The sequence below is a fragment of a genome, unplaced genomic scaffold (genome assembly GCF_019419815.1).
Source record: "Pyrus x bretschneideri cultivar Hongxiangsu unplaced genomic scaffold, Pyrus_bretschneideri_v1 Contig5, whole genome shotgun sequence".
NCBI classification, from domain to species: Eukaryota; Viridiplantae; Streptophyta; class Magnoliopsida; order Rosales; family Rosaceae; genus Pyrus; species Pyrus x bretschneideri.
The window spans coordinates 6,486,209-6,502,765 of NW_025999787.1; the positions used below are offsets into that span (position 1 = coordinate 6,486,209).

Genomic DNA, 16,557 nt, shown 5'->3' on the forward strand with positions numbered 1-16,557 from the left:
TATTAGAATGTATAGACATGATTAATTTTCTCTACTGCGGTAAAATGTTATTCGCACAAACTTGATTATTTTTCGTCACTACATTAAAACGTCATCTGCAAGCAAACTGTATTATTATTCCCCATTTAGAAATCATTTTCTTTTAAAGGTACCAAATAATAATAATAATTCAAATTTGGTAATCCAACTATAATTAGTAATTATGTACCAAATAAAGAAGATTGTAATTATTTATTTACCATGTGAAGAAGTTAGAGAATCTTGGATTTTGAGAGGTCCATGGGATTATCTAATTTATGAATTTTGGGAAAAAGGGAAGGATATATAGGATTAGTGATCCTAATAACAGTGATTAGTGAGCTATAGCCTATAATTAGAGGGGAATTAGGGTTCTGAGTCCTAAAGATATAGATGTGACAATCAAATAACACTTTGGTGACTGTCTGAGAGACAGGTAAGACCGAGTTCCTTGCTTTGTTTTGAAGGTTGGAACCCGATGCTCTCTTTTGTATGAGTTTGTCATTTTATACGCTTACGCATCTGAGGTATTGCCACATGTATAATACAACTTGGACAAGTGGTGTCTTGATAAGAACATTCCTGGAAGATTCTATCTGCATTAGGATTTTGAATTTCTTTGTAAGTTGGGTTGAAATTAATGATACTCCATCATAAATGATAAACAGATTCACAAAGCAAATATGATTAGTATTCTGATTTTAGGAGAAAATTCTAGTAGACAACGTTCGTATTTGTTTTTTATTTTCATTTAAATTCTTTCTCAAAATGGGGTGGAGTTATTGTAAATAAATAAAATATTCAAGGTGATAGACTTGTAATTGCCTAACTTACTGAATAATACGAGCTGCAATTGAGAATACTTTGTTGGATATGTGATCATACGAAAAATAACAGGATTAAGAACGAGAATACATGAGGTAGAATAGAGGTGGCCGCAATTAAAGATAAGATGAAATAAAATCGGTTAAGGTGGTTTGGATATGTGAAATGAAGACCTACAGATGCTCCAGTTAGAAAAATGCAATTATGAGACAAAGGCTAGGGGCAAAAATGGTAGAGGAAGACTTGGGAAGAGACATTATCAAAAGACATGGAGTACTCGAAGCTGACAGAAGTCTTCGCGCAAAAGTGACCACAATGATGTTTTAGGATTCATATAACCTACTCCACTTAGTGAAATAAGACTTTGTTGTTGTTGCTGCTGTACTAAATAATAGGAGCCCAAAAATTCAATGGGATGCATTGATACACTTTACGGTTAAATTCATATGGTTGTATATTGGCAATCTCATTCTAGCTGCTCAAACACTAATACACTTCATTAAACGGTTGGGTATGAAAATGAATGACATGAGAAACCTCTCGACTATCTCGTACCTTCATTTTTCAAGTGTGCCATATCAAAAATCAAGGAAACTTACCTACTTTTTCATTCATTTTATTGTTAGTAAACACATAAATATGAATCACACATAACTTTAAACAGAAATGATCGAGCCGATCCTTACAATTTTCATGAGCGAGTAATCATTCCTTACATATTTTTGTCAGTTCTTTCTTTATATATAATTTTGCATGCATACATGGGTACATTATTTCTGATAATCATGCAACTTACAAGAGATTTCGTACAAATTAATGTGGAAAGAAGGATTCTCCCATTGAACAAGTTCCTTGATTCCCTCTTCAATCTCCCTTGTTTCTCTTATTAAACTACTTATGCAGAATCCTAAACCACTTAAACACAAAACCATTTGGCTCTTGAGCTCCTCACTTTTAGCATCAATTTTATCAACGACTTCCTCCGAGTGTTGGAGATAAGAACTCATAATCTTATCCATCTCTGAACTACAAGCCCTAAAAATATTCGGTGATCGAGATTTTCCCAACTCGGGGTCAGGAGATATGTTACTCTTTTGATCAAGAACTGTGATTGATTTTATCAAGATGATCTCCTTGAAGCATGTCATCAAACTTCCAACCATTTTCTTGAAATGTTCAAGATCACATTCCAATGTATGTACAATTTCCTTCCATGAAGCCTCAAGTGTTTGTGAATTTTCTTCAAGAATTCCAACTGCATGAGCACTTAAAACTAGCAAGTCCATCATTTTGGAGAAAGACCTCAAGAGTTTTCCGTAGCAAGCACTATGAAAAGGCAAAAACCAGAAATTGGGCTCCCCCTCAGCTTCTCCAATCAACTTCCCAAGTTCTTCAGTATGCATTTTCAGTCTCTTTTGATTATCTTCCAAATTGGCTCTTCCTGATTGAAGACTCACCGAGTTGATGCACTCTTGCAATGTCCCAAGAGTCCTAGAGAGTTGAACTTTTGCAAGAGCAGAAGCTCTTGTGGGTTGCAAGATTAGGTCAACGATAATAGAACTAGATAATCCGATGAAGGTTTCTGTGATTCTGGCTATGGCAAATTCACTTGGAGGACCAAAGTTTGTTCTCCCCAAAACTAGTACGGCTCCAATTACTGCTGAAATGCCTCCTGCCTGGCCGTACATTCGGCTACGCTGGAGAAAACTGGTGAAAATGAACCAAGGAATCAGAGATAAAAGTCTCATTGACAAAAACCTTTGGAAGAGAAACCAACCCAAAACTCCATATACAGTTCCTAAAACAGTCCCTTGTACTTTAACATTTGAAACTTTAAATGTTGCTTCTCTGGTTGATGCAAAACTGATCGCTAATGGGAGTCCTGCCCAGTAACCATCATCTTTGCTGTACATCAAACCGAAAAACACAGCAAGACCCAAGGAGAGTGAACATTTGAAAGCTCTCATAAGCCTCTTGCTGCTTCCCTTGGTGGACAAGTTACTCCATATCTTGAAATACAATCCATTTTGTTTGGACGAATTAGTTGCTCCTCCAGTCTGGTGAACCAAATTTTTTCCTGTACAGTCTTACTTCTGGATAATAACTTGCCTTGGAGGAGATTGATGCAAAACAAAAAGAAAATTGGGGGTAAATCTTGGTGGATTTGTGGGATGGTTTGAAGTGTTTGGAGGAAACCAACATTTTCTGCTTTTGATTCAGGAACAGTTACTGAATCACAAGGCGTGCTTAAGTCTAGGCTCATGTGCTGCTCTACTAGTCTAAGTAGAGCATCTTTACTGAGCTCTCCATTCACCACCTTAACTGGAAATGAAGGAATACAGGTTAATGCCATTTCCATTCCTCTAAAGGGTATCTCTAAGCCCTGCAATCTATCTCCTGGATTTACGTAGCCGCATCTCGAAATTAACTTCAGCGGAACTCTCTCCCACTTCATGCTTTCCTGCACGGAAGAAAACACAGTTCAAATTGATCAGCGCTCCTAAAATGAGAGTCCGATTTATAAGGTACTTTAATTGATCAGTAGTAGCTAGCTACGTATACTACGTACTTCATTACTAAAAGAGGTGAGATTCACTTGTTTAATTAAACAAGCCAAATATATATATATATATATATGGTACGAGAACGTGGTCCAAATAGTTTTGTTGAATCATGTTACAAATTATGTACACATGATTATACATGCATATATTGTTATTTTGTAATTTTGCATAAGGTTTGCTTACCTGGTGGTTTTCGATAGTTTGGAAAAGCATGGTTGCAGTGGAAGCCAACGAATTTGCTTGAGAAAGTGATGCAAGTGCTGATGTGCTATCTTCTGCGCAAAACGCCTCTACAAAGATCTTGAGTCTTTCTGAAGCATTCTCGATAAGTAGCTCTGCGTTTTGTTTAACCTGCAAAATATATTCGAACGCGTTGAATATTTAATTTAAAATGTAAGTAATCTTGACCATTTGCACTTTCAGATTGTCATTTTGTACCTAATTTAATCGCATTATTAAATATGTATGTGGATTAAAAGCACCTCTCGAGAAGCAAGGCGTGGGAAGGGAATCAACAGAGCCAAAACACAAGCCAACACCCCAATTCCAGTACTTGTAGCCACGTGGACAGGGTGCATGATAGCATCCGTATGGCCCCCATTTATATAAGCTATGACATACATAATCACAATCTGTCCAAGTGCTATGCGTTTGGTCACAAAGTAAGTATACTCCGGCAGAGCCACCACGAATGCAGCAAGCCCCACCGCCAGAGCGGTCGTGCTGGTGGAAAGCTGGGCCGGCCCAATCAGCCACAGACTCAACACCGCCGGGCCAATAGTTTGTGCCGTGGCGTAGAGCCCGAGCCAACAGCCACAAAGTGTGTGCCCCAGAGTTGCATCAGGAACAATGAGGAGGACTGTGACATAAGAGAATGCCGGGAAGGTTACTTGGCGTCGGAGAGATTGTGGGCCATACAGGGTGGTTAGGGCAACTATGGTGCAAGCAAGACATGTACGGAATGCAGAGGCTAGGCATGTTAGCCACATGGCTCGGGCTCGGTTGGTGTGGTCAAGAAAAGTCGGTATATCGTTTCGTTTTGCACTAGCTAGAAGCTTCTACGTACTTAGCTGTCTGTGGGGGTTTTGGTGATGCATTTATAGTATGGAGGTGTTGAGGTTTGGGGAGAGACTGGAGTTACATGTTAGGGGAAGGGCAAAATTGGTATCAGGAACCATATGCGAAAGGCTCCAATGGGGACCTACCAATCTGGTGAATGGGTTGATGTGATGCTAATATTAGGTGTTCACTAGTAATGTCGATGGTGCTACCGAAGTTTGGTTGGTGGGATGATTGAGGGAGGGAGAAAGTGTTAATTAGAGATTTACAGGCTCTAAACTATTGCACAAGTTGTGAGGCTGACTCGTGTGATTAGAGGATTTTTTTTTTTTTTTTAGGTACATCAACTTCAGAGTTGCTTTTGAATATATATAGATCGTGAAATGCTAAAAGTTTTTCCTATCACACTAGATGATGACATATAATCTTATAATCTTATCCTCCAACCGTCAAATGTGAACATGCAATCTTCATGTCCCATTACATTGTAGAGCCGACTCGTATGATTAGAGTTTATCTTCTTTTCTCTCTTGAGGGCACTAACTTTAGAATTGCATGTGAATAAAGAGTAGAATGCTAAACACTGTTTTTATCTGACTAATGATAACATGATGCGATAATCTTATCCTCGAACCATCAAATATGAACGTGCAATCTTTACGTCCCGTTAACACTTTGGAGACGCCTTTTACATATTGCCAATGTATATAGTTATGTAAAAACACATAATATGATCATACTCCGTCAGTGAATCAAATAACTCTTGTTGATAAAAGTATCCAGGCTTAGGATTAAGTAATTATAATCCTTCACTGCTTTCAAGTGATTTTTTTCATCCCTTTGGCATTGCAATATTTCCTAATGAAGGACAAAAGTTCAACACTGAGTATATGCTTTAGCCTGAGCAAAAAATCAGCGAAAACTCCTTTGTCTTGCAATTTGAAGAACCAAAGCACTAAATCTGAGGAATAAAGCAAAAACAGTGGCTATATACAAAGATTAAAATAGAATCGAAGTGGGGCTTCCACTCAGTACAGCATTAGTTCCTAATTTTCGTCCTTCCCAGGCGGCAAGGGTCACGTTTGAGAAGCGGGGAATGCTGACCAAATATACATTCTTATGAAATATAATATTACAGCTTATTAGATAAAAAAGCAAAGTTGCAGATTCTTATGCACACCATGCGTGACCTAATTAATTTTAGGAAAGAGATGAAGCACATTGAAGCTGCAAAAAGTTCTAATTCATGCATGCTTTACCATATGCATATGTGCGGACATCAGTTGCCCACATACTGTACATGAGTAACTGTGCGCCGTTGATCTATGTAAGTTACTCAAACTTAATGTGTTTCATGCTCACAATCACTATAGCGCACGTGAACGACCGAAGATAATTTTAACATTACATGCACCCACAAGGTCATCTGCCATTTACGAAAGTTAATAGGTGAATATGGCTTTTCCAAAAGCAAAAAGGATCATGCATATGGTCACGATCAAGATAATGCCAAAAAATATTTGCGTTCTGTATTTATCAGTTCCTTTTTTGCCTACGTTAGCCATCCCACCTGTTAAGGATCTGAAAGGTCGTCTTCCCAAGGTTTGCTGCAAAAAGTGGAAAGAAACAGAACTTTCCAAGCATGGCAATGGGAAACTGGAAAGGAATAAACAAAGTGATCTTCAATTTCAAGCTTATGCATGTTTATTCGGTCACCTAAAATAACTTTAAACGGAAATGATTCAGCTGATCCTTTTTGAGAGTCATTCACAACCACTGATGAAGGATTCATCGAAAAGTTAAGGATTAATAATCCTTTTTTGAAGTCGAATGGATTCGATCTTATACATACATGAGGAAGGTAATAAAAAAAGAAAGAAAATGAGTTCTTTCTTACTGCTGCTCAATACCTTCTAACTTTTATCTCATGTCATGACATAAGCAAGCAGTTCTTATTGTATCGGACCAAAACCTCGCGAATTGATCTTTACGGTGCTTTTTCTATCAATTAGATCCTTTATCCATAGAATAAAGTTCGATTTATGATACTATCGGAGTGAAATAAGGAATCTAAAGACGAACAAAGGCTAGACTATATTAGTAACAAGTAAATCCTTTGCTTTGTATGTAAACTCTCTCTAAGGAACTCAGGAAAATAGCCCCGTAACTTCAGGAGAAGGGGTGCCCCCTCACAAAGGGGGAATAGTCTGCTGATCGGATCCTTACGATGAATTAACAAACACCAACATTTAACAGGATGCAAATTATGCAATCGCAGTTTGATAAACGTATTGGTTTGGCTTCTTTTCGGAACCCTATTCAACGACACTTCAGCCAAGATTCAAGAACATCAATGCTAAACAAGAAATAGCACTTCAACAGTGAAGAAGTAAAACAAGAAGAAAAAAATGCACTCTTTAGTCTTAAAAATAGGCTAAAATTGCCCTAATAGTCCTTCTTGTTTACTCCAACTTTCTTGTTTACCTTGTAGTTTCATTCCCTTGGCACCCTAACTAGTCCATCGAATGATACATAATTTGGGAATTTTAAACCTTGGAACAATAATGTATTTCATGCCTTAAAAAAGTTTTGAGGATTGATAGGCTTATTTAGTGAGAAAAGTTGAAACTCGAATGTGGCCAATGAGGACATCTGTTAATTATTAAAATTGCAGCTATTACTAAAAAATACTTACAAGAAAATAAGGTTTAGTTAACGGAATTAATGAAAAGGAAAGACCGGGGTCCAGAGCAAGTTAAATTGGGGTATAGAGCAGCGCAGTTGGAGGGTGACAAAGGACGTGCTCGTATAGTACAAAGAAGGGTTCCCACAGAAGCACCCATTAACTACCGACCAGCTGCTTTTCATTGAAGGAAATGTATGATTAAATTTACTATGGTATTATTTTGTGGTGCTGATTGAATGAATCAAATATTACTGACGTCACATTTTTTCTTGAAAGATGGAAACAGGGGATCAACTCAATGGAAAGAGATCTCTCCTAATCTCTCCCACAAAGATCACCTAATCAAGTGATCTGGACCCTTGAAATTTGATCCAACGGTTAAAATTATTATAACTTTTAAAGAGATCACTGTGTTTAACCGTTTGATCAAATTTGAATAGCTCAGATCACTTGATTAGATGGCTTTGATGGGAGAGATCAGGAAAGGATCTCTTTTCCAACTCAATAATCTTTGATAATAATGGCATATTACTTTCGCCAACTGTAACACATAATTTTATTGATGGTTATCTTTCCCATTGTGTGTGCAACAATTTAGATGACTTGTACAACTACAAAAAAACATCCAGGGATCCTCGTCGAATTCCTTCCTCATAATCCATCAAGTTCGAAAATTCAGACCGTTGAAATTTGATCCAACGGCTAAAATTATTATAACTTTTAAAATAAACCCCTATTTGTAGCCGTTAAATCAAATTTCAACGATCCAGATTCCCAAACTTGGTGTATTACGAGGAAGGGATCCAGAGAGGATCCTTGTCCCCAAAAAACCTATGGATTACGATCCAAGAGACCTATTTTTGACACATATTTTAACACCCATTTTAGTAAGGCCTGTTTCGTAATTTTATTTTTCAAGGATCTGAACCGTCTATATTTTAATCCATCATTCATATATCATCTTTGCAAAAAAATTAGACAAATTCAAAATCATTAAGACATTCATTTGTAGTGAAGAAAATAGACAAGTACGATTTTGCAAAGAAACACTAAAATGAATATCATATGACCTTCCAAAGGTATCTAAAAATGAATAAAAAAAAGCATGCATGACAACTCTAACTTGATTTTAAAACTCTCCTAAGAAAGTTTTGAAGCCATATCGCCCTATGAGCATGAGAATCAAAACTAAAAATAGATTATAATCTTAAACAATGTGCTTCAAGTCTTAGCAAGAACAAACAAATAAAAATTGGGATTTTCAAATGCAAAGATGTGCACATCTCCGGATGGAACAATCAACTTTGTTGACGGATTGAACTAAACGAAAAGCACAAAAAATGCAAGAAAAAAATATAGGGACAGAGGTGAAAATCCAGGTAAGACTACAAAGAACCATTAGTGCAAGTTGACCCTCAACGATAAACAACAACTTCAACAACCAAGCCTTATCCCACTAAGTGGGGTCAGTTATATGAATCCTAGAACGTCATTGTGCACGCTTTTGTGCCAAGTCTTCCATTAGCTCCACACCAACATGGAGAAGAACTAATATATGACGTGGAAAACTTATAGCATACACACTTTGGAGAAGAACTAAGTGCCAAGAAAAAAAGAGGAGAAAAAGAAGCTTGTCCGCTCTTTTGGTCTTACCTCACTTAGGAGAAAAGGGAAAGGGACGGCTTTCGGGGTCAAAGAATAAAGAAAGGAATGCTATGAAAACCCATACCATAAGGAGACCAAATATGGCAGTCCTCACCAACTGATCCCAGTTATCTTCCATGTCAACCTCATTCTCATACGTTGGATGGGCTGGAAGTGGAGTCCGACCCTCGTGCAAATCTTCTCTTAGCTCTGTCTTGGCAACTTCATTTGTCCGAGGGTGCCACATATCTGTACATATTTTGCACTGGCATTTGCCACCAAGATATAATGGAAGTGCCTCAAGGTACTCAGAGAGAATCTTCCGGTAACTCTCACCTTCAATTCTCAACTTCTCTCGGGTATAAGGTTTCAAAACCTGACAAGGCAACACATGTGCATGTTTATGAATAAAAGCATTGCTGATGCACTTGAGTGTCCAATTTGAAACTATTAAAATCATGACTAGATCAGAGTGTAATAGACTTACTTGAATAAAGGTTTGAGCAATAACACGAAGCATTGGAGGAAGCCGAATAACAAACAGACAGCCAAGACGGTTGGGGAAGTGATCTTGCAAAAGAGAAGAACAAGTCCTCATAACTTGCATGGGAATTTTCAATGGAGATAGACCTTCACAATCCACTACAACTGTAATTTGAGCATTGGTGGCATCAAGCAAATGATAGACTCCATGCTCTACTTGGGAAACTGCAGTTACAATCATTGATTGCTGTCAGAACATCTCATGTAAGAGTGATCTAATGCGTACAAAAATATGTATGTGCAAAAACAATGTTATATTCTTCATGACAGGAGAGAAAATAAACTACTTACGACCATTTAAACCATATCAACAGTGAGAAATTGACTTCCTCGTTGTCACCAAAGAATTTGAGGATTGCACACTTGATGAACCCGAAATAACTAATCAAGCATGACCAAAACACTAGAAAATTCTAATTTAGTGCTAGCTAATGTAAATAATGCTACTTATTTGCAAAAATCAAGCCTTACAGTTCACTAATTGAACAAACAAACAGGCCCTTTCTTAATGCAAATCACCGATTCACAAGAATGGGCAAGGCAGAAATTTACTAGTATTGGCTGAATGGAAATAGATATTTATGTATGCATTCAGTTTTTTTTTTTTCTCGGTAGGATGCTTCACCTTTAAAAGAGAAGAAAAACTAATTGAAAAATAAGATAGACTCCAATAAACCGAGAGCTGAACAAGAGTGAGTCGTAGTAGGTCTGGTCACATCCATCTTACAGAAATAGGAGTGGCTCTAGAGTCTAGAGGTTGTATGGATAGAAACAAAGAAAAGTAACAGAGGGACCAAATGAACATACTGATAGCTTGAGCAAAGCGAGGTCTATCATGAGATGGCAAGCTAGTGCAAGCTAGCCCAAGTCGCACTATGAGGCAAGGTCGGTGCTTAACATCAAATCCATGCCAGAAAACCATATTTGACCACATCTCAAGCTCTTGTATTGAAAGAATTCCGTAAGTCTCCCTCCAATGGATTGTCTTCTTGACTGATGATAGCAAGCGAGAAAAGTCTCCATTTGCAGCAGTGTAAAACCTACGAAGTTCCTCCTCATCAATTCTGCATAAACATTAGCATGTCATGGTCCGCTGCAACAAAAAGCAAAGAAGTTCATACATATAGGCATGTAGAAGAAAATATTAGGTGAGACCTTGTAGAACGGTACAAAAAGGTTAGGTCTTTTTTGAGAGGAACATAGAAAACAACATTCACAAGGGCTGCAGGAAAAGGTTTGCCACCAAAGGAAAGGAATGAAACAATAACACAATACCCTTAAAAATTACAACAACAACAACCAAGCCTTATCCCACTAAGTGGGGTCAGCTGTATGAGTCCTAGAACGCCATTGCGCTCTGTTTTGTGCCAAGTCTTCCGTTAGCTCCAAGTACTCCGTATCTTTTCTTATAGTCTTTTTCAAAGTCTTCCTAGGTCTTGCTCTACCCTTTTTGCCCTGAGCCTCCATCTCATAGTCTCAATATTATTGTCTAGATGATAGGAAGTAAACAAAGTAATAAATTTCAAATTATAAACTTTGTACTTTCAGTGTTTTACAAAGCAGTAAGCATAGGAGACCAAGAAGTGGAGGACAATTCAACTTGGAAGTAATAATAACAGTTTTTTTTTTTTTTTTTTTTCCAGTTACATTTTCTGATAGGCATTGCAATGGACAAAAGATACTGATACTGGTGGATACAACTCATTTACAAGACTACAGAGTAAGATAAATCAATAAAAATATGGAAATGATACCAGATGTTTAATTTGAGCATCATGCCACAGACGTAAAGACATATGAAAAGATATTCTAGAGGCATACAAACGTCATATGTACAGTTTTAGTATTGAGAAATTATTCCAAGAAAGAAAGAGAATAAAATCAAGTAAATACGTTCTAATCATATTTAAATTTGAAATTTTGAATATTATAACTTCGACCAACCTGAACCGTACCCCTCCGTTTAATTTAAGCATAACGCCAAATACATAAAAAGACACACAAAAAAATAATTTAGAGGCGAACAAACGTCATATGTACAGTTTGACTATTAACAAACTATTAAGAGAAAGATAACAAAAACAAGTAAAATATATTATTATCATATTTTAAATTTGAATATTAGTAAATGTTATATGCACAGTTGGACTACACAAAATCACCCAATCACCTTTCTGGCAAGCTAATCCCTTGTCTTTCAAGCTCTTCATGGAGTTCTACCAACCACATTTCAGGTTCTACATTTTGAGGAAATTGATCAGGAACCCTGCACATTACATAAAAGCTGTAAAATTAGGTCCTAGAGACAACTCATGATAAAAACAAATCAGTAATAATGTGAACAACTGTCATTGCTTTTGGGCATTTCAGATGACAAATTATTTAGAAAACAAATTTTATTCAGAAAACACAATTTTAATATCCACAAATCCAATTGACCAAAGCTAGAAGATGTTACGGAACTAAATGCTATGAGGCAAACTTGACCTTGTATTATCGAAAATGTCATATTATAGCATACTCGTATAAATGAATTCATAAGGTGTCACATAATGCATCAGATGCCAACAACAAAAACCTCATTTCTCTTATTACCTTGTATCCAAAGTAGAATCGTTAATACCCTCAGACAATACTTCCGACTGCACTTCTGAACATGCATCAGAATTGTTAATGCCATCTGAGGTTCTATTAAAGAACTCTGCTTCATCAGTAAACACCGTTGCAATGGAAAGCACTAGTAATGGCTTTGAAACTACCTGTCAGCAAAAAAAATTTCATCATCAAATCTCCCTCATATTGATACATGTCTAGAAGTTTAGGCAATCAAATTTACATCCAAATACCCAAAAAAGCAAGAATGCAAAGACGTGGGAATCCTATAAGACCGAGGCTGGCTTCTTATTTTTGTTTGCCTTTCCGTTCCCCGTCAGAAGGGAGTTGAGTAGTGTATAAGTAACGTATATACATCCATATGAGTCTGACTAAAATATGGTTACAATTTACCAAAGGTTGAGAATTTATATGACCAAACCTGCATGCCATTGACCAAAGCCTTGAAGGGCGCAAATCTTTGAAACCACTTGAACGGAGGGTAACACAGAAATTGCAAAGCCTGGAAACCACGCCATGCCCACGGGCACTTGGCCCTTGAGAACCGCCTTACTGTCTCCAATGCAGCCATTTTGAGCAGAAACAAAGCTGCCTGGCTCACCACGCCACTCCCAATTCGAAGCGACGCTACATCCTGCAGAAAGCCCTTGGGGCGAGAAGCAACCATATGATTCTTCGACTTGGTCTTTCCATTCATAACTACATTGGCCTCTGGAGGGATTCTACGCGATGCGTCCCCCATTGGGTGGAAAACCACCTGCAATCGGATGGTGGGTTGGGTGTATTTAGAAAATTCGGACAAAAACCGGGTGCAATTACTCAATCAGAAATCAGTTCAGTAATTTCAGTGATAGAGAATCAGAAATTTCCTTATCTCTCATTTTCTGACCATCCAAACACTAATACACGGTGTGAATTTCTACAATAGGTAATCTAATCGCAATTATCACATCCCATACAAAATTAAATCGAAAAAAAAATCATGAAATCTGAGCTCGAAAGCGAAGTAAGAGTGTCACCTCAAAATCTCAGGGATCTGGAGTTTTGGCGCGGACACGATGGAGTCGGAGGAGGTAGGGGTAGGAGCATCCGGCGGAATTGAGGATTTCGGAGGGAGCAATCAGAAGTATTTTGTAGGGAGATTTTTGGGGAAGTTGGAGTTCCGTCGGCGTCAGGATCGGTAACAGAGGGACGACCAAGGGGGAATCAATGAGAGGGAGGCAGGTGGAGCGTCGCACGTGACTCGGATCAATTGGTCGACACGCGTGCGGTTGATTTAAAAGTGTGCGGACTGATGATTTGGCGGTCAAATTCGAGACTGATGGGGAATTTTGGTAGTAAACTGATTAGGAACCTCGCGCCGTCGCGCGGGTTTGATGTCCGTTGGGCCTTGGGACGCAGGATTTACACGATATCGTGGCATCTTAAATTAATAATACGGGACACAGTAAAATAACATTTGGTATTAATTAATTAATACTCAATTATATTGATTTTGTGACCTTAAAAAGAAAGCGAAGAAAGAGTTGGAGCACGAGTGCGTTTTTTGAAGTCATAAACTCTGCTTTGACGTATCATATAGGATCAACTTGGGGTTGCTGTATTTTAAGAATAATCAGTTGTAAAATAAAATATTTGAGTGTTTGATAAACTGTATTTTTAAAAGTGTTGTGGATGTGAAAAACAATATAAAAGAAGTGTCTAGAAGGATAAATAATGTCATTGTTTAAAATTAATGAACTTATTATAGAAATTAAAAATATTATAAGGCTCAACTCTACTTTTTATTAAAGCAACTTACAAGTTGCTTTTAAAAGCTGTTGTCTAGAGATCATTGCTTTTAAAATAAACAATATATTAAATTTTTACCAAACACTTTTTTACTGCTTAACTTTAAAGTGAAGTATTTTTTGGTAAAAAAATGAAAAACAACACTAAACTAGGCCTTAGTTTAGGAACCAAATGTCTGTTACCAATGTGTGGTAAAATATCTCCTATATTTTAAAAACTTACATTGACTTTGTGGTCTAATAATATTACATCTGTTGTTCAAAGTCTATTACCCGTACTAGCTTACATTCGTTTGGAAGTTTTAAAAAATGATTGAAAGCACTTTAGAGAAAATATTTTGAGTTCTAAAAGCACTTCGGTGTATTTCAAGATTCACTTGCATTTTTACAAGAATTGGTTTCAAAAACATTTTCAATCATTTTAAAAGAACTTCCAAATGAACTATCAAACACTCTAACTTTCAATTCACAGCCAAACACTTACCTTCTTCCTCCCCTTGCCTGCAATGGCTGCTCAACCGGCCCTACCCCATCCCCTCCTTTGATCTTTCTCCTATGTGCTTGCACCCCCAACCCATCGATTCCTCATCCCGTCCTCCTACAGAGGACTCATCCTTCCCCTGTCGTCCATCGACTCCCCATCCCGTCCTCCTACGAAGGACAAAAACAAAGAAATTATATATATACTGAAAGAGTAACATTTGATTTAAAGGAACACTAATAAAAAAGTAAGAAAGCTTTGAGTTTTAACGATAAGGATAAAATGAAGGTAGTGGTTCATGTATGAGGTTTTTCATCCATCACCAGATTCTTTAATTTTTTTCATTGTAGAGTATGATTCTCCGGCTTCGGTAATTCAAGATAGCTCCTTTGCAATTTCAAAGTTGGTGGCAGAATTCTTGAGGAGATCTTCCACGAGTAGTAAGCATAACGTTAAAGGATCATTCTTCTTTCATAATCTTTTATCAAAGCATTACATCTTTAATGTGTGTGTACATTAAAGGATCATTCTTTTAATTTTCTCTTTTTCTTCACTGAAAAAATCCCTAATTTGGCTTTCTTTTTTTATTTTATTTTATTTTAAAAGAGTAATGGCGCCTAAGGATGATTTGGAGCCAGGAAAAAAACCCTAATTTTCTTTGCTTCTTGCGATCGACGTGGCTTCCTCGACTATTTTCACTGAGGTTTCTCTCTTCAAATTAGTATGTTCTATAGCTCCGTTTGAATTCGTATAAAAAAGTAGTGAATTATTTGTTGTTTGTAGGTTTTTTCAAATGTTTTTTTTTTTATCCCTTTCTGTGGGATTTATTCGAATATTTTGGGTTTGTTGGGTTGTGCTGCCCTAACCTTGCTGATGAGTGGTCATGTAAGGTTTTTAAAACATTTTAAATATTTGGGTTTTGCAGTAATCAATTAAAGATTTGATAAAGACATTATTTATTTCTTGGAATTCCTTTTAAACATTAGAATTTGTTTTGTCTCACATTTGATGATTTGGGTGTTGAGCAGCAATGCATTGATGATAATCTCTTTATAAAAAGAGCCATTTTTTATGATGAGAACAAAAAAGTTGCCACAATGCTTGAGGTCACCAACCCCAAGATTGCAGCTGCTTCAACCTGAAAAAAGGCTAATTATTTTATAAAATAAGTTCCAATTTCTTAGTAGCTTGGCTTAACAGTAAATTCCAAGTGAATTTATGTTGTTTATAGAATGCATATGAGCTTTCATGTGTATCATATCAAAAGCTTTTTGCTTTGTGAAGGTATGCTTTTCCCAACTCACCTCTTGCTTTTGTTGCACTGAATTGGTAGATTAGGTTCAAATTTCAATGAGGATGGGTGGAGGCAGCAAAGTTACCATGGCCATGGGAAGAAAGGGGAGGGAGATGGGTGGTGGAGGTATATGCGTCTGTTCTTGTTGGTGAAAGAGAAGATGGAAGGAGGTGCTTAGGATTGTCTGTACTTTGGATTCAAATGTTTTAGTCGTTAAATTTTTGTTTGAAAAATACAAAAATAAAAATCTAACAGTTAAAACGTTTGGGTGCCAAAAAATTTTGGTTGGTTATTAATTCATCTGGGCATGTTGCGTAAATGGACATGTTGCAAGTTGTCTAGAGTGTATCGACTTCTCTCTCTCCTTTTCTTTCATTTGGGCATGTTGCACTCTTTCTTGTGCTTGCTGGCCCTGTTCAGCTTTTCAATACGATCACTTTGGACAACAAAAAAATATCTGTGGGAAGCTGGTATAAATAGGTACTGAAATTTTTACAATGTCACATGTTTTACAATTTTACATTTTATTGTCTCCTCCTTCTAACTTTCTTACTAACAATTCAAGCGTAACCTCTATAAAGCATTATAAGTAGAAAGTACTTTTACGAATCATACGTACTTTACAAATATTTTTCGAAGTCAGAGCAAGTCACCTTAGACTGAGATTTGGTATTGGATTGGGACTGGTTTAGATTGGCTTGGCACCTGTATATGTCTAAGGTTGGATTTAAACCCCACTAATTTTGGATTTAAACCCACCAAACAATAGACATGATTCATATCCAATTTGATCAGGCTTATCTTATCCAATCCGGTGTACTGAAACAAGGCCTAGGCTATGGCACTTCTATAATCGTATTTTTGGTTCATACAAGTGATTTTAGAAGTTTTGAGATTGCTTTTAAAATGATAAAAGCAGCTTATAATAGCAAAAACACTTCTGATTGTTTATGAATTATGGTAAATAAAACTTAACGTATTTTGGCTCAAATAAGCGGTTTTTGGAGAAGATTTTCAATAAAAATTTCAATGTTTGTAGA

At 37.0% G+C, this 16,557-nt stretch overlaps 2 protein-coding genes across 2 annotated transcripts; both read right to left on the bottom strand.

Annotated features, from left to right (window-relative positions):
- Positions 1–1,613: 1,613 nt before the first annotated feature.
- Positions 1,614–4,396, bottom strand: LOC103949017. The gene is made up of 4 exons (XM_048569321.1): positions 3,890–4,396; positions 3,591–3,758; positions 3,044–3,304; positions 1,614–2,900 (listed from the first exon to the last, which is right to left on the bottom strand). The coding sequence occupies exons 1-4, from the start codon at positions 4,394–4,396 to the stop codon at positions 1,614–1,616; spliced, it is 2,223 nt and encodes a 740-aa protein (XP_048425278.1).
- A 4,120-nt stretch (positions 4,397–8,516) lies between these two features.
- LOC103948977 (phosphatidylinositol/phosphatidylcholine transfer protein SFH10) lies at positions 8,517–13,310 on the bottom strand. The gene is made up of 7 exons (XM_009360075.3): positions 12,972–13,310; positions 12,374–12,709; positions 11,935–12,098; positions 11,510–11,605; positions 10,147–10,403; positions 9,284–9,504; positions 8,517–9,172 (listed from the first exon to the last, which is right to left on the bottom strand). Exons 2-7 carry the CDS (start codon positions 12,692–12,694, stop codon positions 8,807–8,809), a joined length of 1,425 nt encoding a protein of 474 aa, XP_009358350.2. The 5' UTR covers positions 12,695–12,709; positions 12,972–13,310; the 3' UTR covers positions 8,517–8,806.
- Between the last annotated feature and the right edge of the window lie 3,247 nt (positions 13,311–16,557).